The following is a 26,602-nucleotide window of genomic DNA, read 5'->3' as shown; positions in this document are numbered from 1 at the left end:
AATATAAAGTAGAAACATATAACAACAAGCACCCATGGCCTAATGGATAAGGCGCTTGACTTCTAATCAAGCGATTGTGGGTTCGAGTCCCACTGGGTGTGTCCTTTATTTTTTTTAGATGTTTTCCAATTTTTAACCGTCATAGTTTAGCATTTGTGCTTCGTTTCCCGTTTAGTTTTTTTGCGCAGAAACCTTACTCCATTCACTAAAATCAACGTTATATCGAACGTTTTACATAGTCAAAAGAAGCAGTAGTTTAATCTGAGTTCCAAAATATTACAAAAAATCAGTTTTGTCCATAATCCAATTATGTTTCGCCTTGTTGAAAACTGAACAAGAACAAGACACTTTAGTTCAAAAAATTAGGCCTCACATTATTAATACTACTCTACAGTCACCTCCAAAAACCAAAGCCGAACACTATATCTCCACTTGAACATTACTGGTCAACAACTTTTCCTTAAACTATTTAGCCTTTATGATCACTAGGCCACTCATTTTTTATTGGTTCTTCTTTCTTTGTTTTGGAGTTGTTACCTCCCAATGATCTTATAATATGCATATAAACCAGACCCAAAGAAACCAAGAATCTGTCCAATCACATTCATCTGCGTGAATGAACCAAAACAAAAAAAAAAGGTATTGAGATGTAGCAAACGTATGTGGCGATTTTAAGTTTTATTTTAAAAAGAACGAAATGGGACATTACCAGGTCAAATGGGAGTCCACCAAAGACAATCCAGCCTAGTCCAACCGTGAATAGATCCTGCAACGATTATAAAGACTTCATAACTTTTGCTTCCAGTAAAATCATAAGCCATAAAAAGACGTCAAAACAGAAATTTCCAAGTCCCATCATTCCTAAGATGCACGATGTATGTACTACCTCTGAGGAATCATTACTCATTAGTCCAAGGATTCATTCTCCTTGGCAGATTAGATTCACACTTTCATTTGTACAGGAGATATTATAAAGTGAACTTACCTTCATATTGCCACAAATTGTCTGCGTGAGAGCCGAGTTGAGAGTGGTGTTAAGGAAAATGCTGTAGTTTAAGAAGAAAGCCAGCACACACGAGCAGAGTAACACAATCTGGGTGGTCACAACATAACAGGAAAAGAAATCATCAGTATCACAAACGCAAAAGTGGACAGATCTATAGCAGATACTGATTTACGGTACCATGAAACCAGGAGATAAAAGATGAGGAAAGTTAATTGTCTTCTCCAAGTCACCGCAAATAAATGTCCAAATCATCAATATTGGTCCGCATATGATTCCTATAATTGAAAATCTCAAAAATTCAAAGGAAGTCTTGGGAGTTTAGGTCAATTTTGTTATCTGTTCAGATTACCATTGCACCACATAAGGCCAAAGCTATTCAAGCCACTTGATTTCCCTGGAGATTGGAGAACCAGACTTGAGTTAAGTAAGAAAGATTCCAAACAGGCAGGAAAAAAAAGTAGTAAACCAATTTATGCAGAAAACAGGTGACTAGTGTACCAGTCCGGGCAATGGTTGCTAGATATACTGCTGTTGCTATGTTGGCTAAGAAAACAACACCATACCCATAAAAATCAAACGACAAGTCCCTAGCTCCAGCAAACAATGCGCCAAGTATGATGACGCCGACACTGACATCAATTTTACGAGAGCTTAGTTGTGCATATAAGGATCAACTTCCATGATTCTCGTTTTATAGGTAATATTATGTACTTTTAAATGAGAGGCATATCACGTAAGTTCATCAGCTAGATTCACATATGCCTCTGGGATATGTAACATACAGAATAAGCATAAGGCTACCATTATCTCTAACATACTCCTCAATCTTAAGGCTTGTCTATTTTGATCAAAACAAGGATTTATTTCTTCCTAAAGGATACTATTCGACTCGGAATCTGAACACTTTATGAAAATTATTTAACTTGAGTAGAGAATAGATATCCATTATGTACAACCAGAAACTAGTATGAATAAACTGTAATTCACCTTCCAATGATAGACCGAGTATAATGGAAAGACATAAAATATTATATCACGTAAGTACATCAGCTGGATTCACATATGCCTCTGGGACATGTAACATACAGAATAAGCGTAAGGCTACCATTATCTCTAACGTACTCCTCAATCTTAAGTCTTGTCTATTTTGATCAAAACAAGGATTTATTTCTTCCTAAAGGATACTATTAAAGTCAGAATCTGAATACTTATGGAAACTATTTAACTTGAGTAGACAATAGAATAGATATCCATTATGTACAAGCAGAAACTAGTATGAATAAACTGTGATTCACCTTCCAATGATAGACCGAGTATATCTCTGACCTGTGAGCATGTACTCAATCACCATAGTAAATGCCACCGTAGTACGTCTAAGCGTGGTATACATGGGAACATTTACCCCTCTAACAGATGCCATAGAAGCTAGCTTTCAGGAGATATACATCAAAAAAAAATTGTGATCAATCACTACTTGCAAAACCCAAACAAGAGCAAAATTATTGCCAAGATTGTTCAGTAAAATGGTTACCATGTACAGAAGATAGGAAATTGCTAGAGGAAGGGTGTGAAGCAATGTCTTCAATGGCACAAAAGTCGAGGCATTATCAATAGAAAAAGAATCAGCAGCTGTGAAAGAGATGATCCTCCTGCGCCTCAAAGCATATAAAAACAAGCTAGAGGAAACCATCTGTGGAAAACAAAAAGTGCCAAGCTAATTTACCACATTACCTTTTCTATAGCGCATAAGTGAAGCTGCAAAAAGAGAAGCTCTGTACAAAACCTGGAATAACGTGATAACGTTTACACACGGGAACTCGTAGGAAGATAGAGCTGCTTTATTGAACAGCACCAGCATAACTGTGAATTAACAACAAAGAAAAGAAAAAAACAAATGTCAATGCCAATACATAAATTTGAAGACACATCTGATTAAACATCAAAACAGTGAACCATATTCATATTTGCCACATTACAACAACAACTACACAATGAGATTTCCCTAGAGTACTCAACAACGCGATTGTGTATGCAAGATCACTAAATTATATAAGAGATTCGAAATGAATGAACATTAACAGAGCAAACAAATCTAAATCTTCGTCACGGACTATTGCATCAATCTCAGGAGAGATCAGAAATTGGATTTAACCAGGAACTACAGAATCTAAGGGAATCGAATCCGAGAACTGGACCCTTACTCTATATCATCTACTCGAAAACAGCGTGAAATCGAGGAAATTACCAGCACAGGCCATGTAAGAAAGAGCAGCGTAAGCGCCACGTTTGGTCATGGCGGATCCTTTAAAAAGCCGATCGTCGACACCTTTACCGTCGCTATCATCCTCGCCGGCAAGAGGAGAATCGGAAACCGGAAGAACAGGGTTAGTATTCCTCATCGTCGTCGAGAGAGGTAGACTCTCTCCACGCTCTTCGTCTTCTTCTTCGTTCGCCGTCTCTATGTTCTCCTCCAACTACCGGGCCGGAGAAATTTGCGTCACCGAACTGACCGTAGAAGACACGGGAAAATGTTTTAAGGAAAAATTAAAAAACACCTCTGTTTTTGGCAATCATTATCAAAGTGGGAAAATGTCACGTGTTTTTTCTTCTCGTGGATCAAGGCCCAATAGTATTAAAGCCCATTTTAAATGATGTCCTAAGCCTGATTGGATCCGACTTAGTTCGATTTCTGTTCATCTATGCTTTTCCTCTCTCTACTAGTAAGTAATACATTCCCATCGTGAACTTTGGATTATGAAAAGTAAATTGTTTATTTATCATATTTTCATCAAATTATTATGATTAAATATTGTTGAAAAAAATGTGGTTAGCAATGACTAATACCCGGGGTTTATGAAAGAGTCCGCTGATATTAGTTTAGTGCTTTTATAGTGGTCAGTATGATTGATTTGAAATTGTAGTGAAATGATTTTGAACCCTAGTACTATTGACTAATATGGTAGGTGATTAATCAACACAATCTCATACCAAATTCGATGAATATGCATGAATGGGGGAGATTTTGTGGTACGGTTCGTAAATCAGTAGTTGAGGAGACATAGAAGAAACAAGATAAGACTTTGGTATTTACAACTTGATGGAGACAAGATATCAAGGCAAAGCTGTCCCGAACAGCACTCAAACTCTGTTCTCCAGTGTGTTTTTTTGAGTTTAAAGAGAAACTCTCATTCACTTCCCCTTTTACTAACACTTGTTTGTCCCCCCAAACAAACACTTTCTATCCTTTACCGTTTCCTACCACGTGCATCTTTATATCTCAAAAGACTTTTCAATTTTATAGATCTTGGATTTTCAAGTGGATTAGGTTTGTTGTCGGTATATTAGGTGACTATTATATATCTTTTTTTTTTATTACAGGGATAGTGTAGAATGAAGCACATACTAATCGTCATGACATATATGATAATTTTACAATTTACAACAACAACAAGAACAAGAACAAAATAATTAAAGAAGTAAAAACGAAAAGTTTGCAGTGAGAATATTCTCTCTTTGTTGTTTGATAAGTTTTTTTTGCTGATTTTCTATATAAAATAGTAACAAAAGAAGATCGATCCGACGAGCTAGACTAAGTGAAAGTGGTTCCCACAAGAGCCAGCCATATGGTCCTTCAACTTTTAAGGCCCATTACTTCAGTGGTCGACCCGACACTACGGCACGAGTAGTCACGCACGCACGACTCTGTTCACGTGACATTCACGTTGATATTTCCCCCTCCTCTCATCTGCTTGGTTGATCTAGAAAACATGAAGAGACCAACCAAATTTTATTATTAATATGTGATATAGACCTTCTTACTCAATAGTCACTTTCGTAAATCCAAATTCATATCTTACGAAAATATTTCTTAGAAGAGGTTGTGGGTTAAGTTACAATATTGGTGTTAGGCCTAGCATATATCCTTTTACCAACAGTATTTAATCTTAAACAGAAACAAAGCATATGTCAATGTCATGCTCACAACAAAAATATAAGTATATAATATTAAAGTAAAAGAAATAGAAGACTATTAAAAAGTTGAACCAATACAATATCTTTCTAACCTTTATTTACTGTAATTTCTTAGTCTTTATTGTTGTTTATTTTATTTTTTTGCTGGTATTAAGTAACTAATTCGGCTCGACCAAATAGTAAATTTGTTCCTTCCCAAATATGGTAGTGAACTCATACTCTGGATGGACAAACACTTTACTTATTCATAAGTTGATCAAACTCTGTCCCAAATATTTGCAACTGGTGAAGTACTCAAAATTTGTATAGTGAATCAAGCTATAAGTGTCTAGTGATAGTTGTCTCTTAAAAGGTTAACAAAATGTATGACAAGCTGAAAAAAAAAAATCTGAGTTCGCTACTAAATTGAAGTATTTCAAATCATATTGATTATTGGATAAAAAGATTCTTAAATTCCACTATTTCCGTGCGAAAACCAAAATTTAAAATTAGAAACATAGAATGTAAACAAAAATATGGGGCGTTGTCCGTTCCAACATTAACCAAACTTGTCTATTAATAATATTTATGTTGGTTTGATGTTGGAGGCTAAATTCGTTGAATCATGTGACCTTTCACAAATCCTTCTTTTTCCTTTGTATACATGTACTTTTATCATGTTTTTTAGTACCTGCTTTGATTTTTTTATTTAAGTATTGTTGATTGGATTATTGCGACAAAATTGAGTTAGTGACGCCAATATACCAAAGTTAGCAACAAATTGCTGGTCAATTCTTCGGTTTATATTCTTCTGATCTTTTCACAATCTTTAATCTATGTACTAGCAATTACCTAATGACTAGCATTCAAAATTATTGTCGTTTGTAATTATGTTGTTGTCTATTATAATCCAAAGTTAACATATTAGTGTGTGAACCGTAATAAAAAAAAAAGTTATCTTAGTTAAGATCATAAAATTGATGTTGGTTATAAAAATAATATTTATAAGATGTGTGTAAATTAGAAAAGCATAAGAATTTAGTGAGATAAAATCCATGTTTTAAAAATCCCCGCCTAATACTGATTACGTCCCATAAAATCGCTAGGCCCACCCTTTCTGTCTCGATTAATGACTAATTCCCGCATAGCATCCATTATCCGATTATACCGTCTAATCCGATTAATTCCCGCATAATTTTGTATATACCGATGATTTTTGGAGCCAAATATAAATCAAATATATATATTTCTGTTATTTAGACATTTAAATTAAGAGTTTATGATGTTTTACAATAACTAATGTACAAATTTTTAATTAAAATCATTATTTTTTTTCTTAATATTACGTTTTTATGTTTTTACCGTAACTTTAAAGACAATACTATAGCTTTATATTTTATTTGATATTTTTATTTTCACATAAACATAATTATACATATATTTAGTACTATATATTTTTAATTTACTATTAATTTAATAAAATAACCTAAAAACTAGTCCCCGATTAATTCCCGGTTAATCTCCGATTTTTTCGCTAGGCGCTAGGTCCATCCTGACCACCCGACTAGCGCCTAGCAATTTCTAAAACAAGGGATAAAATAATTGAAAATATGTTCGCATCAATGTTGGGATATTGGCCGACCCAAACTTAATCGATGTCGGAAGTCATTACTTCTCGCCCAAAATACTTTTTTTTTTCCTTTCGGAGAACTAGCAACTTCCTCACTACCTTTCGCTTAACGTGAAAGCCATAAATTCTATATACAAGAGGAAAAAAAACAAAGCAATTCAAAACTCTTTAGCATCCCCCTAAAATTTCCTACATATATATTTAGGATGATAATTGTTATTGAATTTGCATAAAATTAATCTTGATTCGGACGAGTATTAACGCGTTACACAATAATGACAATGGGATAAATGCCTTTTTGTCTCTATATGTAAATGTATTTTCAATCCTGTTGAAATACGATGAAACTGAGGATGAAGATAAGATTTTTTTTAGTCAACTGTATCTTGTAGATTTTGGTCCACGAAACTATGTGAACTGATATAATTTAGGATTCAACGACAAAAATTATTGGCATCTAATATTTTGATTGGTTACTTAGATGATATAGTATATAATGTGTGAGTAAGTGAGTTACATATATATTCTATGTGTATTTTATGATAAAGCCATGGATCCCTCCTTGACTTTTGTCCCCTTTCCTTTTACTATAAATAGGGAATACCCATGATCCTTTAATTAAGCACCAACCCTACGTACACAACTTTCTCCCAAAGCCAATAACAAAAGGACACAAGCTTTTCTTTTCATCAAAGACGAAGCTGCATTCAAATGGAGTTGGATCTTGGTCTCTCTCTTTCGCCTCATACTAACTCTGCCAAGTTAGGGTTTGACTTTGACCTCAACAAGCACTGTGCCATCGACGGTAGTACTGCCTCTTGTTTGGATAGCGAAAACCTACATTTTGAGGCGACGTTTAGGTTGAATATCGAAGAAGGATGTTATGTACCAAAACCAAGTGTGTTTGCCTTGAATGGTCAGCCCAACGAGGAAGACGAAGATCCTTTGGAATCCGAGTCTTCAACTGTTTACGAGTGAGTAACTAACATATTAGGTTAAAGTAATTACATATCTACCATTATTATATCTATAATAATTTGACTTCTAAGTTTCTGAAAAAACCTTAAGATTGTTGTTATCAAAAGATAAAGAAAATCTTAAGATGTTGTAGTTAACTCAATGGGGAGGCATAATTTGTAAATTTTGATAAACATTTAATTAATTTTGGTAATATAGTGAGGAGGAAAATAGCGAAGTCGTGGGATGGCCACCAGTAAAATCATGTATGATAAAATATCGTAGTTATCATCATCGTCATAGTCGTAATCACCATCATTGCCCATATCATCATCATGGTAGGAGGATCACAGTGATGAACAATCGAATGGCTACAGTTGAAAGCGTTGGATCATCATCGACAACATCATCGAGATCATCAATGTATGTAAAAGTTAAGATGGAAGGTGTGGCAATAGCAAGAAAGGTGGATATCAAGCTTTTCAACTCTTACGAGTCGCTCACTGACTCCTTGATCACCATGTTTACCCAATGTGAGTACTAAACTACTTATTAAGTAAAAGAAAACGTATAAACACTTGAAAACAGAACAAAACTTCTAATTAAAGATTACCGTACAATTGAATCTAAATTTATCAGATGAAGATTGTGAGAGAGAAGATACAAACTATGCATTCACCTTCCAAGGGAAAGAGGGTGACTGGCTATTACCAGGGGATTTTCCATGGAGGTACGTTCACTTCACTGTATTTATTGCTTGCCTTAAATTTAAAAATAGAAGAACTTCAAGAAAAAAAGAGTTGTATTAAGGAGATGGATGACTGACTAATACTAACGACTAAATTCAACTGTTTTGGTTTTTTAGGATCTTTTCGGAATCTGTTCATCGAATATCAATAATTAGAGATCGTCCGTGTGCATATACAAGACTTTTGTTTTAAAAGATAGAGAATTAAAGTTCAATGCGGACTATCATTATTTTACTTTGTAATTAAAATGTGCATCAGAATTTCGATTTTCTCTATTCTTCAAGCTCTATAACTCAATTCAGTGGTTTATAAAAGCTGTTGCTAACTTGCTATCAGTAATCATAGCTAAACATGGACGTAGACATGGACGAAAAACTAAAGAAATGTCAAAAGCCTACAAGAAGAATTCATGAGTTGTCAGTGACTAGCTAGCGAACATAGACTTTTGTGGTTTATGGAATTGAAAATCTTTAGAGACTTGTTTGATTGAGAGAAAACCAGAAAAAAAAATATAAGAATGTGATGGTTGCAGAAACCATGATACTGATTTCCATGTCGTATATCCAAAGTCATACAATTTTTAAGAAGCTTAAAAGTTAAAAAAAAATATGGTTGATCTTAGCTTAAAATATGTAAATTAAATTAATATATTAGCGTATAAAATACTAAGCTTTTTAAAATTATATTTATTATATCGCATAAAATAAGACCATAAGTTTATCATCATTAAAGTAATTAAAATAATTTGTGGCAAAAGAAATTTAACATTTTTCTATAAAGAAGATCGGAATATTTCCCACTACAAATTGAAAATGTATATATTTTTTTTTTGACAGCAAAAATTAAAAATGATTTTAATGACAAAAAAAAAAAAAAAAAANATCAATCACTCGCCGATACGATCAGTGTTCAGACTTGAGAGTTCGAATCGAGTCGAGAGAGTCTCGGACAAATACACCGTCAATCTCGGTCACAAAACCAAACCTTCGCAACTCCTTCCTTCCTCTTCAGATCAGATCTGACGGCTCTTATCAGTCCACGTCACCTTGGACTCTCTTAACTCTCTTGTTAAATTAAATTGTCTGTCTTGTCTTTTTAGACACTTCATTTTGACTGGTTCGGCGAATCTGACACCTCCCCCTCGCCCGCCCGCCTTAGACAGACCTCAATCTATAGATCTTCACACCCTTCTTCATAGATCTCAGATCCCGTCTCCGTCTCTTCCGACGCCGGCGATTACTTCATCTCATCTCCGCAGATCTAGCGAATCGGTACTTCATTAAAAATTGAAAATTTCAGATTCATTGTTTCTCTCGTTGGACTCTCCTCCCATTAATTTCTCAACCAAATTGGCTCTTTTTTTTTTGAAGAATCCGAATCCGTGAGTCAGTGGAATCATGGCGCTGAGCATGCGTAAAGCGATCGGAGTTGTCAAGGATCAAACCAGCATCGGCATAGCGAAGGTAGCCAGCAACCTGGCTCCAGATCTGGAAGTTGCGATCGTTAAAGCTACAAGCCACGACGACGATCAATCTAGTGAGAAGTATATCCGCGAGATCCTTAGCCTTACTTCACTCTCTCGTGGTTACGTCCACGCCTGTGTCACTTCCGTCTCACGCCGTCTCAAGAAGACTCGTGACTGGATCGTTGCTCTCAAGGCTCTTATGCTCGTTCACCGTCTTCTTAACGAAGGTGATCCTCTCTTTCAGGAAGAGATCCTTCACGCTACAAGACGAGGTACTAGGATTCTCAATATGTCTGATTTTCGTGATGAAGCTCATTCTAGCTCTTGGGATCACTCTGCTTTCGTTAGAACCTATGCTAGCTACTTGGATCAGAGGCTTGAATTGGCTCTTTTTGAGAGAAAGGGTAAAAATGGTGGTGGTTCTGGTGGTAGTAGTAGTCATCAAAGCAATGGGGATGATGGATATGGTCGGTTTAGGGATGATTTTAGGTCTCCTCCTCCAAGAGGTTATGATTATGAGAGTGGTAATGGTTTTGGTATGCCTAAGAGGTCTCGGTCTTTTGGAGATATGAATGAGATTGGAGGAGGGAGAGACGAGAAGAAATCGGTTACTCCTTTAAGAGAGATGACACCTGAGAGGATTTTTGGAAAGATGGGTCATTTGCAGAGGCTGCTTGATCGGTTTTTATCTTGTCGGCCTACTGGTTTAGCTAAAAACAGCAGGATGATCTTGATTGCCATGTACCCGGTTGTGAAAGAAAGTTTTAGGCTTTACGCTGATATCTGTGAGGTCTTGGCTGTTCTGCTTGACAAGTTTTTCGATATGGAGTATACTGATTGTGTTAAGGCCTTTGATGCTTATGCTAGTTCCGCTAAACAGATTGATGAGCTCATTGCGTTTTATCATTGGTGTAAGGACACTGGCGTGGCGAGATCTTCTGAGTATCCTGAGGTTCAGAGGATCACGAGCAAGCTGTTGGAGACATTAGAAGAGTTTGTGAGAGACAGAGCCAAGAGGGCTAAAAGTCCTGAGCGGAAAGAGATTGAAGCTCCTCCTCCTCCTGCTGCTCCGGTTGAAGAGCCAGTGGTTGATATGAATGAGATCAAAGCGCTTCCTCCTCCAGAGAATTACACTCCTCCACCTCCACCTGCGCCAGAGCCTAAACCGCAGCAACCACAAGTAACGGAAGATCTAGTCAACTTGAGAGAAGATAATGTCACTGGTGATGACCAAGGGAACAAGTTTGCTCTTGCGCTTTTTGCGGGTCCGCCAGGTAATAACGGCAAATGGGAAGCTTTCCCTTCTGATAACGGCGTGACATCAGCTTGGCAGAATCCAGCTGCAGAGATTGGGAAGGCTGATTGGGAACTGGCGTTGGTCGAGACAGCTAGTAATCTAGAGAATCAAAAAGCCGCAATGGGTGGTGGTTTAGATCCGTTGTTACTCAATGGGATGTACGATCAAGGAGCTGTTAGACAACACGTTAGCACCTCAGAGTTAACTGGTGGAAGTTCAAGCAGCGTAGCGCTCCCTTTGCCGGGTAAAAACAGCCATATACTAGCACTCCCTGCACCAGATGGAACCGTTCAGCAAGTGAACCAAGACCCTTTCGCTGCATCCTTGACCATCCCGCCTCCTTCGTACGTGCAAATGGCTGAGATGGACAAAAAGCAATATCTCTTGACTCAGGAGCAGCAGTTATGGCAGCAATATCAGCAAGAAGGAATGAGAGGTCAAGCTAGTTTGGCCAAGATGAGTCCAGCCCCAACCGCAATGCCTTATGGGATGCCGCCGGTTAACGGGATGGGACCGCCTCCTATGGGGTATTACTACAACAACCCTTACTGATTTCATTCATTTTGTTTGCTTTTTTTTTTTATTACATATATTTTTCGACCAATGTAGATGTGTTATAATCTGGTTTCTTCTTGTATGTTTCCTGATCTTGCCTCCTGTTATTGAACTTGTGAGACTTTGCCTCTTTTGAGTATTGATTAATAATGCATATATACATTTGTTGTGTCTTTGTACAGTAGTTCTTAACTTAGCTTGGTTAGGTTTGGTTTTAGTTGGGTGAAGCTAACGATAGGTAAAAATAACTATCAGGTGGTCAACCGTATTTGTCGCTTTCTGGATTAATATGGAACCATTTATTATTTATTCATATTACTTTAGGAAGAAGTAATTATAGACATTGTAATCAAAGTTCTCTTCATGAAATTTGATTCGTGAAACATTGTGCATAGGATGAAATTTCTAACATTGTTGGATCTTATTGACGATGATACAATGTATCTTATTAACATGGATGGAATGGGCATATCCAACTAATAAGCATATTTCATGTTTCTAGTGAAGATAATGGACCGTTTAAATTGACTCGTTAAAATCAATCACTTGGTCCCCAAAAACAATTTTTTTTATAATCTCTGTATCGAAAACTCCAATATTTGATAATAACAGGCATAGATTTAGGCATATAGCACGATAAAATAATATCTATTCGCTTCACACACACACACACACACACACACGCACACAAGCTAACAAATGAATGACTTGGACTTTTGATCTAGTGCTTTATGAACTGTCTTTGATATGTCATCATCTGGATTAAAACTCAGAGCATATTGCAAGACAAAAGTCGACCTTTGACATTGGATAATCACGAGTAAACTCGCATGTCCAATAATTGAATGGTAGAAATGCATCTGAGTTACTGGACCCTATAAGAGATAATTGACTGATGAAAAACTTGTAAAGTATAAAGTTTCTTGAAACATATAAGGAAAGCCATTATTTGATGTTCCCTTTTCATAGTACTTCCGTTTCCGTATCGATGTTGTATGTAAAAAAGTTTAGAAATGTAACCAAAATATGAAATTATCTACATGAATTAGCTATCAAAGAAAGCTAACTCGAAAGAATCAAAAGGAACCCCTCCAAAAGGAACCCCTCCCCTATCATGGTTCCTTGTACGCAACATGCCATAACTCGTGTTGCTCCATAAAACAGAGGAAGACAGTAAAGAACATGAACCATTTCATCGTCGCATCTCTTTTATATTCGAATATGCTTTCTCTTGTAAAAGATCTTGAACTAAAGGTTTAATTACTGAACTGCTGAACCTCCAGTATTAATGCAATCAACAATTTTGAGGGAACTCAACACGTGCATGTGTGCTCATGTTGGTTCTATTACTGTCATGATTGAGATAAATTGATTTGGTAATCTTAAGTACTGTTTTCTTAGCAGAATCGTAATCCTTAACCCCCTACACCATGATATTAAATTCACCAACGAAAGAAAGTCACCGAGATACAAATTTATTCTTTAATTGTCTATCACGCGATTCATGGCTTGTAGTTGTATAGCCTTGTAGTTGTCAACTTTTTTGTAATTTCATTGAAAAAAGTGAAAGGACAAAAAGAGCACGAGGCAAAGACGATTATTATGGGTGTNAGCATGGCCTCGTCCCCACGCGCGGCCCATCTATCGAACTTCCACGGCTCGTTTTTGAGTATCTCGATGAAGCTCTTACGAGAGGAGACCAGTGTCTTGTAAGTGAAGTCAAAGGAGCGAATCGGTACGCACGAAGGCGAGATTAGGGCAAACATGTAGTTCAACGGATCGTCGAGAAGCGCGTGTGCTATTAACCGACGCGCCGCCGCTGCTAGAGANCAAACTTGTACTAGTCCTTCCCCTATCTAATTAGATCTTTCAATAGTAATTAATGATAAATTTGAAACTGTACATTTATCCATTTCATTTTCCTAGTTTCCCTCTTGCATAAATCCAGTGTAAAGTCAAAACAGACATCACTTTCATGGCTCTATTAAGTATTAAATATCTCTCTTTTCTCTGTCCACTGTTCATTTAAATATCTTCCGTAACAGTGTAATGGTAAAGTTTTAATATGTGCAACGATTTTGCTAAAGAGGATGAGATTCGACTAGGACGAGTACTGTACTATACTTTACTCAAGATAATGGTAGAACTTGGGTTTTCGTTTTTTCGATCCCAACTAATTTTTAAAATTACGAATACTATAACTAAAACTGAATTTACAACAATGCCATTAGAGAGAAAACCATCCACACACACTCACTCACACACTCACTCACGCACTTCCAGCTGAGTCATTGAACAAAACGGTTCTAGCCATACCAAACATCGGCTCGAAAGCATCCGGAGAAAACTTCCTAGCGAACAGAAACGGATCCATCCGCTCAACCGCAGACCATTCTGAACCGTTGATTCCATCCTCACCGTATCTTGGTCGAGTCTTTCTAAGCCGCTCGATCAGCTCCGGGACGACCTCCTCGGCCTCGTACATCCGCGGGTGACCATCGACGTTCACTGTCCAATCCACGTGAGTCAGCGTTGCGGGCACACATCCACGTGGATCCCTCATATTAAGAAGGGTAGGAAAGTAATTTTCTTCAGGATAACACGTGTCTTCCCGCACGCACGTCTGGTTAAACTTAGCCCATATACGCCGATCACGCGCCACCACACGCGCGTGTCTCCGTTTCAAAACCCAGAACTGAGACCCGATGCGGAACTCCTCGAGCGTCACTTCCGGAAGCATGGCCTCGTCCCCACGCGCGGCCCATCTATCGAACTTCCACGGCTCGTTTTTGAGTATCTCGATGAAGCTCTTACGAGAGGAGACCAGTGTCTTGTAAGTGAAGTCAAAGGAGCGAATCGGTACGCACGAAGGCGAGATTAGGGCAAACATGTAGTTCAACGGATCGTCGAGAAGCGCGTGTGCTATTAACCGACGCGCCGCCGCTGCTAGAGACGGTGTGAGTCTACTCGAGGGTTTAGAGTGAATGACCCGGTTCTTGAACACGCCGGAGAAAGGCGGGTCGTATTCTCGGGTCGGATCCGCGTGAACGTAGACATTGTAAAGATCTTTGGAGCTTCCACTGAAGTACATCTCCCAGAGTGGCGCGAACGGAAGAGGCGACGTCGTTAAGTACATAAAAGCCAATTTCCGGGTCGAACCGGGAGGCAGATTCGGGTTAACCCGTGAAGCTAGCCGTAGAAGCGGCTCGTCGTCTTTAGGAAGCGGCTGTCGAAACCGAACCACCGGAGGAGAGGAAGCAGAGTCGGGGACATTTCGAGAGTAGAGAGAGAAGACGGAGAGAGAGCGGAAACCAAACTCCGGCGAAACAAAGCCGGTGAGTTCTCNCTCGATCAGCTCCGGGACGACCTCCTCGGCCTCGTACATCCGCGGGTGACCATCGACGTTCACTGTCCAATCCACGTGAGTCAGCGTTGCGGGCACACATCCACGTGGATCCCTCATATTAAGAAGGGTAGGAAAGTAATTTTCTTCAGGATAACACGTGTCTTCCCGCACGCACGTCTGGTTAAACTTAGCCCATATACGCCGATCACGCGCCACCACACGCGCGTGTCTCCGTTTCAAAACCCAGAACTGAGACCCGATGCGGAACTCCTCGAGCGTCACTTCCGGAAGCATGGCCTCGTCCCCACGCGCGGCCCATCTATCGAACTTCCACGGCTCGTTTTTGAGTATCTCGATGAAGCTCTTACGAGAGGAGACCAGTGTCTTGTAAGTGAAGTCAAAGGAGCGAATCGGTACGCACGAAGGCGAGATTAGGGCAAACATGTAGTTCAACGGATCGTCGAGAAGCGCGTGTGCTATTAACCGACGCGCCGCCGCTGCTAGAGACGGTGTGAGTCTACTCGAGGGTTTAGAGTGAATGACCCGGTTCTTGAACACGCCGGAGAAAGGCGGGTCGTATTCTCGGGTCGGATCCGCGTGAACGTAGACATTGTAAAGATCTTTGGAGCTTCCACTGAAGTACATCTCCCAGAGTGGCGCGAACGGAAGAGGCGACGTCGTTAAGTACATAAAAGCCAATTTCCGGGTCGAACCGGGAGGCAGATTCGGGTTAACCCGTGAAGCTAGCCGTAGAAGCGGCTCGTCGTCTTTAGGAAGCGGCTGTCGAAACCGAACCACCGGAGGAGAGGAAGCAGAGTCGGGGACATTTCGAGAGTAGAGAGAGAAGACGGAGAGAGAGCGGAAACCAAACTCCGGCGAAACAAAGCCGGTGAGTTCTCGCTGAATTGTGAAGATGACAGCCACCGGAAGACAAAGAAACAAAGCGCAGAAGAGAGGAAACAACGTCGGAGATAGCATCTCTGATTAGGAAAAACAAAAGAACTCAGTGACTGCTTTTGGCTTCTTTTTTTTGTTTTAGAAAGAGAGTATCATTTTTGGTTTCTAGAGTGAGAGAGAGTGGGATTTGGTGCAACTTGTATCTTACATTAGGCAAAAATTATATTTTAAAATTTCGAGTAATTATAGAATATATTCATTCAATTCAATGGCATTTCATATTTGGAATGTTACTTTTTTTGGTCTTAATTTGAAGATTCCATTTCAAATTAGAGTTTACATAGTTAAATACTGATTACAAAAAGTAACCTATTATCACATAAATAAAGAGAAAAACTAACATAAAATTTTACTAAAGAAAATAAGAAAGACGACTAAAGTAAACTTTTAGGAGAGAGGTTGGCTGCGAGACGGTCCCAGGAAATGAGAGGAGGCGACTTCGCAGCGTATGATCAATGGAGAAGCGGAGATATGTGGCGGAGCATTCGGCAAATGAGAAAATCCTGACATTTCGTTCCTTCCAGATGTGATAAACCATGGTCTGACACAGAAGCTTTATGATGGTGATTGCCTTGGCGACATGCGGTTGACGGAGATTGAGAATCCATGCAGGAATATCTGAAAGAGTGAGAGGAGGATTGGGAAAGAACTTAGCAGCAAAGAACCCCCAGATGTTTGTGGAGAACGGGCAAGTGAAGAAAAGGTGCTCATGTGTCTCAATCCCATTGGGACAAAGAACACAAGATGCATGGATATTCAACCCCCAGCTATGCAGCCTATCTCTTGTTGGAAGGCGAGAGAGAATAGCCAACCATGTAATAAAGGCAAACNACACGTGTCTTCCCGCACGCACGTCTGGTTAAACTTCGCCCATATACGCCGATCACGCGCCACCACACGCGCGTGTCTCCGTTTCAAAACCCAGAACTGAGACCCGATGCGGAACTCCTCGAGCGTCACTTCCGGAAGCATGGCCTCGTCCCCACGCGCGGCCCATCTATCGAACTTCCACGGCTCGTCTTTGAGTATCTCGATGAAGCTCTTACGAGAGGAGACCAGTGTCTTGTAAGTGAAGTCAAAGGAGCGAATCGGTACGCACGAAGGCGAGATTAGGGCAAACATGTAGTTCAACGGATCGTCGAGAAGCGCGTGTGCTATTAACCGACGCGCCGCCGCTGCTAGAGANAGTATCATTTTTGGTTTCTAGAGTGAGAGAGAGTGGGATTTGGTGCAACTTGTATCTTACATTAGGCAAAAATTATATTTTAAAATTTCGAGTAATTATAGAATATATTCATTCAATTCAATGGCATTTCATATTTGGAATGTTACTTTTTTTGGTCTTAATTTGAAGATTCCATTTCAAATTAGAGTTTACATAGTTAAATACTGATTACAAAAAGTAACCTATTATCACATAAATAAAGAGAAAAACTAACATAAAATTTTACTAAAGAAAATAAGAAAGACGACTAAAGTAAACTTTTAGGAGAGAGGTTGGCTGCGAGACGGTCCCAGGAAATGAGAGGAGGCGACTTCGCAGCGTATGATCAATGGAGAAGCGGAGATATGTGGCGGAGCATTCGGCAAATGAGAAAATCCTGACATTTCGTTCCTTCCAGATGTGATAAACCATGGTCTGACACAGAAGCTTTATGATGGTGATTGCCTTGGCGACATGCGGTTGACGGAGATTGAGAATCCATGCAGGAATATCTGAAAGAGTGAGAGGAGGATTGGGAAAGAACTTAGCAGCAAAGAACCCCCAGATGTTTGTGGAGAACGGGCAAGTGAAGAAAAGGTGCTCATGTGTCTCAATCCCATTGGGACAAAGAACACAAGATGCATGGATATTCAACCCCCAGCTATGCAGCCTATCTCTTGTTGGAAGGCGAGAGAGAATAGCCAACCATGTAATAAAGGCAAACCTTGGCACATGCTCTTTGAACCACACAGCCTTAGCCCAAAGGATGACCGAATAATGAATCATTAGCTGCTCCCATGTCTCTTTGGCAGAGAAACATGGGCGATATAATCCTGCAGCGTTACGCCAAAGGTAGGAATCCCGGCCTTTACTATCCAGGGGAGCAGGGAGTTCAGTAAGAACAATCAAAAGCGCTTGAGAGTTATCTGATCGAGCAGGCGGTAGTACCCAATCCCCATTTCTCGAAGCGTCGATAACATGCGCATCCTTACTAATGCAGAGTTGTCTTGGACCAGATTCACCTAGGAAGGTAATAAGCTGACCAAACTCAGTCCATGAGTTAAACCAGAATGAGGCAGAACGCCCATCACCCACTTCACACTTGAGATACTCAAGGATAATGGGTTTGAGCTGCAATATGCTGTTCACCGTTTTAGAGAAATGATTAGCCTCCTTTGTTAGCCAATAACTCCTTTTCGAAACGATATTTCCTGTAAGCCACGCAACCCATAATGAACCAGAACGGGAAAAGAAGTTCCAGACTAACTTGAGCCTAAAGACCTGCTGAAAATCTTCCAGGAGTCTGATGCCCAATCCCCCTTCAAGCTTAGGTCTACACACATCTGCCCAAGCTACTCGAGCCCCTGACGCCGAGCCAGTCTTGTTTTTCCAGAGAAAAGCAGAGCATAAAGAATCCATTTTAACGTAGAAGCGTTTTGGCAGCACAAAAACACTACTCCAGAAGTTCACCATACCATATATAACCGATGATATCAGCCTGATTTTTCCGGCAAAGGATAGAAATTTGGCAGTCCAAGAGTGAAGCTTACTCGTGATTCGCTCCAGAAAGGGTTGTAACATGGCAAAGGTGATCCTTGTCGTACTGAGAGGCAAGCCAAGGTACCGAGTGGGAAAAGAACCTCGCCGGATACCAGAGAACACAGCCAATGATTGAGCATCCTCCTCCGAATAACCACCAAAAAAGATTTCCGATTTGGACGGATTCATATCAAGACCGGACATCTCCTTGAACCTGCTTATAACCTCCGCAATTCCAGTAAGGGATCGTCTTGAGCCATTAGAGAATACCAAGAGATCGTCCGCAAACAATAAGTGGGTAATTCTAGGTGTAGAGCACCTTGGATGCAACTCAATTTAGCCATTATCCACAGCATTTTCCAGAAGTTTAGAAAGAGCCACCATCACCATAATGAAGAGGTAAGGAGACAGAGGGTTTCCCTGCCTTAGACCTTTCTTTCCTTTGAAAAAACCCGCAAGTTAACCATTTATAGCAATCGAGAATCTTGGAGAAGATATACACTCCCTAATCCAACAGCAGAATAGAGGCGGAAAACCTTGAGCATCTAGTAACTTGAGAAGAAAGTCCCAGCAGACGGTATCAAACGCTTTTCTAATATCCACCTTAAGCATACAACTATGGTGAGAGGAAGGTCGGTTGTAGTGCCTTACCAATTCAGATGCAAGAAGAACATTCTCCCCAAGTAGCCTACCCTTCAGGNTCGATAACATGCGCATCCTTACTAATGCAGAGTTGTCTTGGACCAGATTCACCTAGGAAGGTAATAAGCTGACCAAACTCAGTCCATGAGTTAAACCAGAATGAGGCAGAACGCCCATCACCCACTTCACACTTGAGATACTCAAGGATAATGGGTTTGAGCTGCAATATGCTGTTCACCGTTTTAGAGAAATGATTAGCCTCCTTTGTTAGCCAATAACTCCTTTTCGAAACGATATTTCCTGTAAGCCACGCAACCCATAATGAACCAGAACGGGAAAAGAAGTTCCAGACTAACTTGAGCCTAAAGACCTGCTGAAAATCTTCCAGGAGTCTGATGCCCAATCCCCCTTCAAGCTTAGGTCTACACACATCTGCCCAAGCTACTCGAGCCCCTGACGCCGAGCCAGTCTTGTTTTTCCAGAGAAAAGCAGAGCATAAAGAATCCATTTTAACGTAGAAGCGTTTTGGCAGCACAAAAACACTACTCCAGAAGTTCACCATACCATATATAACCGATGATATCAGCCTGATTTTTCCGGCAAAGGATAGAAATTTGGCAGTCCAAGAGTGAAGCTTACTCGTGATTCGCTCCAGAAAGGGTTGTAACATGGCAAAGGTGATCCTTGTCGTACTGAGAGGCAAGCCAAGGTACCGAGTGGGAAAAGAACCTCGCCGGATACCAGAGAACACAGCCAATGATTGAGCATCCTCCTCCGAATAACCACCAAAAAAGATTTCCGATTTGGACGGATTCATATCAAGACCGGACATCTCCTTGAACCTGCTTATAACCTCCGCAATTCCAGTAAGGGATCGTCTTGAGCCATTAGAGAATACCAAGAGATCGTCCGCAAACAATAAGTGGGTAATTCTAGGTGTAGAGCACCTTGGATGCAACTCAATTTAGCCATTATCCACAGCATTTTCCAGAAGTTTAGAAAGAGCCACCATCACCATAATGAAGAGGTAAGGAGACAGAGGGTTTCCCTGCCTTAGACCTTTCTTTCCTTTGAAAAAACCCGCAAGTTAACCATTTATAGCAATCGAGAATCTTGGAGAAGATATACACTCCCTAATCCAACAGCAGAATAGAGGCGGAAAACCTTGAGCATCTAGTAACTTGAGAAGAAAGTCCCAGCAGACGGTATCAAACGCTTTTCTAATATCCACCTTAAGCATACAACTATGGTGAGAGGAAGGTCGGTTGTAGTGCCTTACCAATTCAGATGCAAGAAGAACATTCTCCCCAAGTAGCCTACCCTTCAGGAAAGCTGCTTGATTAGGAGAAACACAGACCTGCAGAATGGGCTTGAGCCGGTTAGCAATTATCTTAGAAATGATCTTGTAAACCAAATTGCAGCAACTGATGGGTCTGTAGTCTCCTAGCTTGCAAGCTTCACGGAATTTGGGAATCAGAGCAATCTTTGTAGTGTTGAAATCTTTAATGAGCCTCCGATTTCGAAAAGATTCCTGCACCGCCCCAACAATGTCACTGTCTACTATACTCCAAGAGGCTCTGAGGAACTCCACGGAATAACCATCCGGACCAGGACATTTGTCCAAAGGCAGAGCAAATACGGTGCGAATTATCTCCTCCTCAGAAACCGCAGCCTCCAAGGAAGATTTGTGGGCTTCGGAGAATCTGAAGGGGCGCAGCTCAGCAAGGGAGGATGAAGAGCATGGGGATTGAGCCAAAGTGGTGGTCCCTAAGATCTCTTCAAAATAAGCAGAAGCGTGAGACTTAATCTCAGATATGTCAGATAATCTCCTTCCACTTTGATCCTGAAGAAAATGAATATGGTTTTTATTTAACCTTGCTGAGAGCGTTTTATGGAAGAACTTAGTATTCCGGTCACCAAGGTGCATCCATTTAGCGCGAGATCTCTGGCGATAAAATTTTTCCTCAGCCTTGCTTAACATTTTCCAACGAGTGCGAACAAGATGTTCCTCCCATGCAAGCTCTGGGGTGGGGGCTGTGAGGATAGCTCGGTGTAACTCATCCAGTCTGGATTCTTCATCTTTCACTCTTTCAGAAATACCACTAAAATGCCGCTTGTTCAGTCTGTGGAGAGCCGGCTTTAGTGCTTTCAAGGTCTTGTAAACCTTGAATTGATTGGAACCACTCACAGCACTACAATTCTAGGATTGACTTACCACTTCTGTATACTCCGGGTGGTCGTTGACATGGTGGAAGAATTGAAAAGGCTTCGGAATAAAGCGTCTTGATTGTGGAACACTGAACCAAATAGGAGTGTGATCAGATTGTTTTGGGTCTAGCCACTCTGCAAACGCCTCCGGAAAGATAGAGGCCCATTCTTGGTTAATCAAGGCGTGATCAATCTTCTTAGAAATCGTATGCCTGTCACTACAGTTCCACCAAAAGAAAAGAAGCCCCTTGGCCTAAGCTTCAAATAAGTCTGCATCCTGGAGAGCCAAATTCATGTCCTCCATTCCTGACAAATCAACCTCCGAGTTAAGATGATCTAAATGCTGCGAAACACGCAGAATTTGGTTAAAGTCACCAAGAACTGCCCACGGTAATTGAGAGACAGGTGTGGTGGCACTAATGCTGACCAAATCCTCCCAGAAAGACGTTCTTTGCTCAACCAGATTGAAGCCGTAGACAAATGAGACAGTGAGACTCAAGTTATCCGTAGGCAGAACCGCATGTTACCATTTGGGCCGAGGCATGGTAAGCCACCAGAGAGATACGCGGATCCCAAGCAACCACAATTCTAGCCGAGTTGTGATGATCAAAGTTACCAAAAAATTTCCAACCAATCGGAATAGCACTCCCAATTCTCCTTAAGTTTACTTCTCTAATATGAGTCTCCAAAAAAGTGCCAAAAAGAGGCTTACGGATATTAATCCAATCCTTCGTCATAGTCTGACGTGAACCGCTGTTCAATCCTCTTACGTTCCACACAAAAAAACATATTGGTAATGGGTTATTAATGAATCGAGGCACCCTTGCGGCTGGACCTACGACGAGACACCAAAATGAAGGGGGTGTCAACCTCCCCCGTAACTGATTGAATAGGACTGCAACTAACCAAGCCTTGGGTAGGGATCTCTGCAGCAGTCTTCTCCTGATCTGATCCCAAATTTGAGGTAGTGTTGGAGTTGGCGGCTTCTCGTTCTGGTGCAACAGGGGTGAGAAACCGCGAGCCTAAGACTGTTTTCAAGCGCACCCTACTAGGAAGAGAGCCCTGACGAGACAGCCTCTCCCTTCGTGATGGTCTTCCCCTACTGCTAGGAGATCTCCTAGACACTCTTCGCACTGAGGCCGTAGGAGCATTCTGTGGGCACAGAGTCGTAGTGTGTCCAAATTGGTCGCAAGAGGCACAGTTCGGATGAAGCCAGGGATAGGAGACATCAATGTCGATCTCACGACCATCACCAAACCCAGAGACGACATGGGTAGGGAGCTCTTTAAGCAGATTCACCCTAACCAAAATCTTTGCAACCTCAAAATTTTCCTTTCTGGCTGTTTCAGGTGCAAGGGCTATTGGCTTTCCTACTGCAGTTGCGATGCGACCAAGGCTCTCTCTGTTAAACAACAGGTATGGAACTCCCCTAAATTCCACTGTCACAACAGCGGAGGAGATTGGAGGTGTATCGGGGTTGAAGTCAGGTGACCAAGGGGCAACAAACATTGGATGACCCGCAATACTCCACATATTACGGCTGAGAATCGTTTCTCTGACCCGTGGATTCGTCACCTTTAGCAAGAAGATTCCATCCCCAATGCGATGGACAAAGATTCTCGGACCAGCACGGGCCCAGATAGCATTGACTACCCCAATTATCCTACCCATTGGCGGAGGGGGGCCGTGGAATTGTGCAAAGACAAAGTCCTGAAACTCAATCTTTGCGGCTTGGATATTCTCATCCGGGATGAATACGAAAGGGACTCCAGAAATGTGCTGAGAAGGAGTACCAATCTCTTCCAAACAGGAAGGATCCCGAGCCACTGTCAAGTATGAACGGGGGCCATGGGAAGAGCCATCACCGGAGGCTGGACCTGCAACGGCGTTCGTAGGAGGAGTAACGACATCAACGAAAGGAACAGTAGCACCGGAGGGTGAACCTTCAACGGTGGGGACTGAGGGGCTCGTCAAGGTAGATCTCAGATCTACTTCGGGAACGGAAACCGAGGCATCTGCCAAGGAAAGATCTGGAGTGGGAGCAGCTGGTGTTGCCGGAGCGGGTGGGAAATCAGACGCAACTGCGGTAGGAGGCAAAAGAGGCTCAGAACCAGCGGTCGCAACAGGCAACGACAACGGTTTTCGAGAGCCGGAAACAACAAGGGCAGTGATCCGGGCATACTTTGATGACCCTGGAACAATCCCACACAAGGTTTTTTTCTTCTTTTTAGGAATTATGGAGAAATTTCCGATCGTTGGCGTGAGGTCGATGTCGGGGAAAGAAGGAAAGAAAATTTTTTCTATAGAAGGGGAGAGAGTTTCACGTATGCCCACTAAATTGTTACTTCAAAAATATATTTTTGTTTTCTTTCCCCTCGAGTTGTGTCATTTAAATTTTGATTATACATAACGTTCTTAAATTTTGTTTGGCCACACTAATTCGCCTAATAACATGATCACTCGTGGTACTATTTTTATCCAAAAAGAGTAGTATGAATTGAATTCTCTTTTGGTTTTCATTTCTTGTACTTTTCATCAGTTTGTAATAAATGAATCGACTAGAGCTCATAGCCCACATATAATGTTTGATTGTGTAAATAGTACGAATTTATTCGTTGATTAGTGTTAAAGTTAAACATTAAAGGATTCAATAACTATTCGATTAATGGGAGAGGTCCTTAGTTAATACACGTGGAGAGATTAAAACCGTTGGATAAGGTAGCTTCTAAATGACATCATCACGTGGCTGCGTGAATTTCCGTAATCGTATCCGTTTTAGGAAAGGTTTTTGTCTCGAAGGCAACAGCTTTGGTTGGATACGAGTTTCTCTGTACGGTGGTCCACGTGGCCGACATGCATTAGAGTTGGGCCTTGAAATCTGACTTTTTGGGCCTTACACTAACGATGAGGCACATACACTTAGGTGGTTTTCATTCTGAGTGTTTTTTTTTTTTAAGTTAGGATGGGTCTTCAAATCTTGATGTTTTCAGACCTTCTTTACTCTATTTTATTTGTTGTCAGCAACAAGTTTTGATTTTTATTTTATTTTTGTCAATTCGTATATTAGTTTTGTCGTCATCGTGAATGTTTCAATGTCAGAGAAAATTATGGCTTAGAACTTAGAAGTGGTACGAAAGCAATTCTGAGGATTTTCCTTTATTTTTACTTCAACCAAACGATTTGCTTTTTTCTGATTTGTAAAACTAAACTATATGCATTAAGTAAGTCGTTGGCTTTTTTTTTTTTTTTTTCATTAGAGACGAGACCACTAAAAATGTGAAAGCCGAATCAATCCTTAATAATAATACATGATTGGAACATCTCTCAAGTTAGACGCAAGTTGTCCTATTTAAATTGACCGGTCACAGTCCAAAAAATCAATCAAACAGTTACATACTAGTAGGTGAATGCTATAGTTTTTATTTAGTAAATTATTGGACTGCAACCCTATAGACAGGACTATCTCCTCTCTCCCCCACACTCAAATTATTGAGAGAAGTGAAAAACTGAGGAGAGGGGAAGACAAAAACAATCTCACTTTGTCTCTTTTTCTCTCTCTCACTCACAGAAAAAGAAAGTGGTAGAAAGATGCCGAGACCAGGGCCAAGACCGTACGACTGTATTAGAAGAGCTTGGCATAGTGACAGACACCAACCCATGAGGGGTTTGCTCATCCAAGAGATTTTCAGGTCATCTTCTCTCACTCACTTAATTTGTATCTCTATATGTGTGTGTGTATGTATAGGTATGTGCATGTCTTTCTTTCTGTTGTTTGTTTCTTCAGCTCAATTCTTCTTTGAATTCTTTTTTTTTTTATATATAGGATTGTTTGTGAGATTCACAGTCAATCCACCAAGAAGAACACAGAATGGCAAGAGAAGCTCCCTGTGGTTGTCTTGAGAGCTGAAGAAATCATGTATTCCAAAGCCAATTCTGAGGTTTCTTCTTCTTACCTTTTAATTTCTATATTTGTTCAAAGAAAGATTGTTTCCAATTTTTATGTATTGCTTTTTATTGCCCTCTTTGACCAGTAAGATTTAATGTCACTATTTATGGAATTGGTAGAGAGAATTTTAGATTTGTACTTAAATTAATGTGTTCCATTTGGGGAATCTTTTTGATATAGTTGTAGTGGCTTTTTTTTTTATGTTAGGCTGAGTATATGGACCTGAAGACCCTTTTAGACCGTACAAACGAAGCCATCAACACCATCATACGACTTGATGAGACCACCGAAACTGGGGAATATCTTCAGCCTTGTATAGAAGGTATACAATACAATCTCTGTTTATTCGACTTCTTGAGGATTATTTGCTCAGATCAGTGAGCAAGTCTTGTTTATTTTTTCTGTAGCTGCATTGCATTTGGGGTGCACGCCAAGGAAAACTCCTAGGAGCCAACGGAACATTAACCCGAGATGTTATCTTAGCCAAGACTCAACTAACTTGAACAACATTTTATCCCAAGTATTCATGAAACCGAACAACTTTGTTCCAAAGAATCTTGTTGCAGTAGCACAAGAGAAGCGGGTCGAGAAATGTCCTGTTTCCAAGTACTCAGCCTACCCTTTATGCTATTCATTCCGGCAAATCCCTGACTCGTGCAAGTCCAAAAACAGCAGACCGGCGAGTGTCAAAGATGCAGCCGGTGGCGTTACCTTTGGTGGGTGTGAATGTGATCTATCTCTGCGCTTAGGTCCTAGTAAGCCTACTCAAAAACGAAGTAAGATAAGCAGCAGCAGCAACAACTACAGCTGAAAAGGAGGGCAAAGATTGAGTTTTGTTTAGCGAGTCTTGTGTCAGAAGGAATGTGTACGCTTAGGTTAGGTCGTTTAGTCTCCACTCTAGGGTTTAGGTGTTTGTAAGTAAACAAAAACAGTCCAATGAAACTCTTCTTCTTTTCCTTTCACCTGCATCAGTCTCGAATCAACTGACTTCAAGATTGCACAGTTCGAGAAGTGCCCATTCTACACCTCTGTTTTCACAACATCATCCCAGTGAACAATCATCATCCCAGTCAACATCATGCCCTACATGGGCTACATTGGATTCTCCACCGAGAGACGCTAGTTAGACAGACTCCGTCTGATCCCTTGT

At 40.6% G+C, this 26,602-nt stretch overlaps 5 protein-coding genes and 1 non-coding gene across 11 annotated transcripts in view; 4 read left to right on the top strand and 2 right to left on the bottom strand.

The window, feature by feature from the left end:
- On the top strand, window positions 29-101 carry TRNAR-UCU. The gene has a single exon. It is a non-coding gene; the product is annotated as a tRNA-Arg (tRNA).
- Window positions 237-3,545, bottom strand: LOC104716958 (UDP-N-acetylglucosamine/UDP-glucose/GDP-mannose transporter-like). Its single transcript, XM_010434446.2, has 10 exons — window positions 3,252-3,545; window positions 2,790-2,866; window positions 2,538-2,696; window positions 2,302-2,435; window positions 1,505-1,635; window positions 1,356-1,400; window positions 1,184-1,281; window positions 986-1,093; window positions 710-766; window positions 237-608 (listed from the first exon to the last, which is right to left on the bottom strand). Exons 1-10 carry the CDS (start codon window positions 3,403-3,405, stop codon window positions 534-536), a joined length of 1,038 nt encoding a protein of 345 aa, XP_010432748.1. The 5' UTR covers window positions 3,406-3,545; the 3' UTR covers window positions 237-533.
- LOC104716957 (auxin-responsive protein IAA29-like) lies at window positions 7,144-8,590 on the top strand. Of its 4 annotated transcripts, none has more exons than XM_019231123.1 (4): window positions 7,144-7,561; window positions 7,887-8,077; window positions 8,184-8,274; window positions 8,410-8,590. In XM_019231123.1, exons 1-4 carry the CDS (start codon window positions 7,299-7,301, stop codon window positions 8,483-8,485), a joined length of 621 nt encoding a protein of 206 aa, XP_019086668.1. In that variant the 5' UTR covers window positions 7,144-7,298; the 3' UTR covers window positions 8,486-8,590. The 4 variants fall into 4 exon arrangements, with proteins under 4 accessions (XP_019086668.1, XP_010432746.1, XP_010432747.1 ...); XM_010434444.2 differs by having other exon boundaries at window positions 7,764-8,077; XM_010434445.2 differs by having other exon boundaries at window positions 8,184-8,590.
- Window positions 9,383-11,783, top strand: LOC104716956 (probable clathrin assembly protein At4g32285). Its single transcript, XM_010434441.2, has 2 exons — window positions 9,383-9,564; window positions 9,664-11,783. Exon 2 carries the CDS (start codon window positions 9,691-9,693, stop codon window positions 11,605-11,607), a length of 1,917 nt encoding a protein of 638 aa, XP_010432743.1. The 5' UTR covers window positions 9,383-9,564; window positions 9,664-9,690; the 3' UTR covers window positions 11,608-11,783.
- Window positions 13,749-16,066, bottom strand: LOC104716955. Of its 2 annotated transcripts, none has more exons than XM_019231118.1 (2): window positions 14,978-16,066; window positions 13,749-14,077 (listed from the first exon to the last, which is right to left on the bottom strand). In XM_019231118.1, exons 1-2 carry the CDS (start codon window positions 15,932-15,934, stop codon window positions 13,880-13,882), a joined length of 1,155 nt encoding a protein of 384 aa, XP_019086663.1. In that variant the 5' UTR covers window positions 15,935-16,066; the 3' UTR covers window positions 13,749-13,879. The 2 variants fall into 2 exon arrangements, with proteins under 2 accessions (XP_019086663.1, XP_019086662.1); XM_019231117.1 differs by having other exon boundaries at window positions 13,749-14,922; window positions 15,823-16,066.
- The window catches only part of LOC104716952, a 6,174-nt gene continuing 4,479 nt past the window's right edge, over window positions 24,908-26,602 (top strand). Inside the window, exons 1-4 of one of the 2 annotated variants that reach the window (XM_010434438.2) lie at window positions 24,908-25,195; window positions 25,330-25,444; window positions 25,660-25,774; window positions 25,860-26,095. In XM_010434438.2, coding sequence (XP_010432740.1) covers window positions 25,095-25,195; window positions 25,330-25,444; window positions 25,660-25,774; window positions 25,860-26,095 — 567 coding nt within the window. In that variant the 5' untranslated portion in view covers window positions 24,908-25,094. Of the gene's footprint in view, window positions 25,196-25,329; window positions 25,445-25,659; window positions 25,775-25,859; window positions 26,455-26,602 lie in introns of those variants that run through there. The other variant, XM_010434437.2, reaches the window with a different exon arrangement.

This window comes from Camelina sativa, chromosome 10 (genome assembly GCF_000633955.1).
Source record: "Camelina sativa cultivar DH55 chromosome 10, Cs, whole genome shotgun sequence".
In the NCBI taxonomy this organism is placed as follows: domain Eukaryota; kingdom Viridiplantae; phylum Streptophyta; class Magnoliopsida; order Brassicales; family Brassicaceae; genus Camelina; species Camelina sativa.
Note: the sequence above shows the minus strand (reverse complement) of the source record. Positions and strands in the feature narration are given on the sequence as shown.